The following is a 3,159-nucleotide window of genomic DNA, read 5'->3' as shown; positions in this document are numbered from 1 at the left end:
GTATTCAATCAGCTCAAATCAGCAGTTAAAAACCTATAACATAAAATAATTATATTTTTTAATGTTTTCATTAACACTTTTCACTGTCTTTTGACAACTGTCAAATTGACATTTTCCTGATAGTTCAGTACCACAACAGTTTTAAATTAATTGAGGATTCAATAATTGAGTGTGAATGATTTTTTTCTTATTTGTGCGTGTGCGTGTGTGTGCATGTGTGTGTGTGTGTGTGTGTGTGTGTGTGTGCGCCCCATTGACAGTTGATTTAATCAGCTGTTGGTCTGCAGATTAATTGCTGCACGGTTACAACTATGGAAATGAACTTTAAATAAAGCAGAATTTCTGTTTCCATAATCAGTTTTATTAATCATTTAACATTTTTATTGTTTTAATTAATTTTATTTATTATTATTATTATTTGAAAAAAAAAAAGAATGTGACTTGTGGAATGGAATGTTGTCTGTGGGCGGGGCCCATTGTCTTTGATCTTGCCAGGCTATGTTCTCTGTGGGTGGAGCTTCCTTTGATCTTCAAAGGCAGTAGAATGATGACATCATACCTCAGACCTTATAACCACAGCAGCACGGCAGTCAGACTTATCTACTAGACACTTTGTATCTACTAGAAGTTCGGATTTATTCGTCACAGTCTACCGTGAAGAAGCATCTAGAAAACCAGTCTACACAGACAACGACATATATCAGCACAAAGCCCCGTCTCTACAGACAACTACAAGGATCAACAGAGGACTACTGTCTACAACAGACTTCTAATCTGTTCTAGCACATATCTACTGTTACAATTCTTTACTGTTTAATTGTTTCCCGATCCAATGGCTGACACTTACAACCCAGCACCAGTTTGGAGGGTGAGCAATGTTCCCACAAGAGGTTTTGGACGCAATCCTCTTCAAGACACTGCTCCGCCACCCGCAGAGGCAATTCCCTGCAATCCTCCCCAACTGCCCACAGGGCCACTCATAGCCAATGCTCCCCCACCCGCAGAGCCAATTGCCTGCAATGCTCCCCAACTGCCCACAGGGGCGTTCGCAGCCAATGCTCCCCACGCCACAGCGGGGCATGTGGTCAATGCTCCCCAACTGCCCATAGGAGCATTCCCACCCAATGCTCCCAACGCCACAGCGGGGCATGTGGTCAATGCTCCCCAACTCATAGGAGCATTCCCACCCAATGCTCCCCACGCCACAGCGGGGCATGTGGTCAATGCTCCCCAACTGCCCATAGGAGCATTCCCACCCAATGCTCCCCACGCCACAGCGGGGCATGTGGTCAATGCTCCCCAACTGCCCATAGGAGCATTCCCACCCAATGCTCCCAACGCCACAGTGGGGCATGTGGTCAATGCTCCCCAACAGCCCACAGGGGCATTTACAGCCAATGCTCCCCAACTACCTAGAGGGCCACTCATAGCCAATCCTCCCCTACTGCCCACAGGGCCACTCATAGCCAATCCTCCCGTACTGCCTAGAGGGCCACTCATAGCCAATCCTCCCCAACCCATAGGGGCTATGGCCAACAATGCTCTCCCACTTTTGTCAGTCATGTGCCACCCTTACGTCGAACGACTGCAAAACCAAATGGAGCTCATTAAAAATGAAAATGGCTACATAAAGGTGACCATGCAATCTTTGCACTCACATGTGGTGAGCCTGCTTAAGCAAAGAGCAGACCTTCTGAACCAGCTGAGTGAGGCTGAGAAGAAAATAGATATGAAGGCAAAGGACAATGAGGACCAGGAACAGCGGGTACCACCACTCCCAAGAGAGATGGAAAACCAGCTGAAGACAGACGCCTGCTCACAGACCGACAACAACTTCAGTGACTGCCAGCAGGAGTTAAACGAGCTGAAGGAGCTGCTCAGCCAGAGGCAATGTGAAATCCAGCTCCTCAACTTTGAGAAGGAAGGTCTCATAGGTCAACTTGATGAAATCAAGAGAGATGAGGCCGCAAAATACAGCGCCCTGGAGGACAAATTAAGAAAAGAAGTGGAAGAGGAGAAGAAGGCGCTCCAGGAAGAGAAGAACGAACTGGAGAAGGAAAAGAAAGCTCTCGATGAGACCAAAGAAAAAGTTAAAGAGGCCATTACACAGCTGAAGGAAAAAAAGAAAAAGATGAAGCAAGGAGATAAGGCACTGGAGAAAGAAAAGAATGACCAGTACGAGCAGCTGAAGAAGGCCCACAATGATCTTCAGGAAGTGAAGATGACTCTGGAGAGAGAGAAGAAAGCGTCGGAAGAAGAAAAAGCTCAAGGGGAGTCAACAAAAAAAGAAATGGAGCAAAAGATTAAGAAACTGGCTGAGGAGGAGAAATACCTGTCAGAAGCAAAGAAAGAAGTGGAGAAGGAGAAGAAAGCTCTGACAAAGCAAAAGCAAGAACTGGAAGAAGAGAAGCAAGATCTCAGCGAGGAAAAGAGCGACCTCACAGACCAGAAGAAAGATCTGACAGCGATGAAAGGAGAGCTGGAAGAGGAGAAGAAAGATCTGATAAAGGACAAGAGAGAGCTGGAAGAGGAGAAGAAAGATCTGATAAAGGAGAAGAGAGAGCTGGAAGAGGAGAAGAAAGATCTGATAAAGGAGAAGAGAGAGCTGGAAGAGGAGAAGAAAGCTCTGACTGAAGCCAAGAAACAGCTGGAAGAAGAGAGGAAAGACCTGTCAGAAAGAAAGAGAGAAACTGAGGAGAACAACAAGCTGAAGGCTCAACAGACAGAGACTAAGAAAGAAAAGAAAGAGAGGGAAAAGAAGGAGAAAGAAGACAGGAAGCAGCTTAAAAAGAAAGAGAAAGAAGAAAAGAAAGAGAGGGAAAAGAAAGAGAAAGAAGATAGGAAGCAGCTTAAAAAGAAAGAGAAAGAAGAAAAGAAAGAGAGGGAAAAGAAAGAGAAAGAAGATAGAGAAGAGCTTAAAAAGAAAGAGAAAGAAGATAGAGAAGAGCTTAAAAAGAAAGAGAAAGAAGAAAAGAAAGAGAGGGAAAAGAAGGAGAAGAGAGAGCTGGAAGAGGAGAAGAAAGCTCTGACTGAAGCCAAGAAACAGCTGGAAGAAGAGAGGAAAGACCTGTCAGAAAGAAAAAGAGAAACTGAGGAGAACAACGAGCTGAAGGCTCAACAAACAGAGACAAAGACAGAGACTAAGAAAGAAAAGAAAGA

General features: G+C 44.9%; 1 protein-coding gene across 1 annotated transcript; it reads left to right on the top strand.

Annotated features, from left to right (window-relative positions):
- Positions 1-832: 832 nt before the first annotated feature.
- LOC125013842 (trichohyalin-like) lies at positions 833-2,863 on the top strand (the record flags this gene model as incomplete). The annotated part of the gene is made up of 1 exon (XM_047594747.1): positions 833-2,863. A coding segment is annotated over exon 1 (2,031 nt), but the record flags the coding sequence as incomplete, so codon positions are not given.
- Positions 2,864-3,159: the final 296 nt, after the last annotated feature.

Source organism: Mugil cephalus, chromosome 9 (genome assembly GCF_022458985.1).
Source record: "Mugil cephalus isolate CIBA_MC_2020 chromosome 9, CIBA_Mcephalus_1.1, whole genome shotgun sequence".
In the NCBI taxonomy this organism is placed as follows: Eukaryota; Metazoa; Chordata; class Actinopteri; order Mugiliformes; family Mugilidae; genus Mugil; species Mugil cephalus.
Note: the sequence above shows the minus strand (reverse complement) of the source record. Positions and strands in the feature narration are given on the sequence as shown.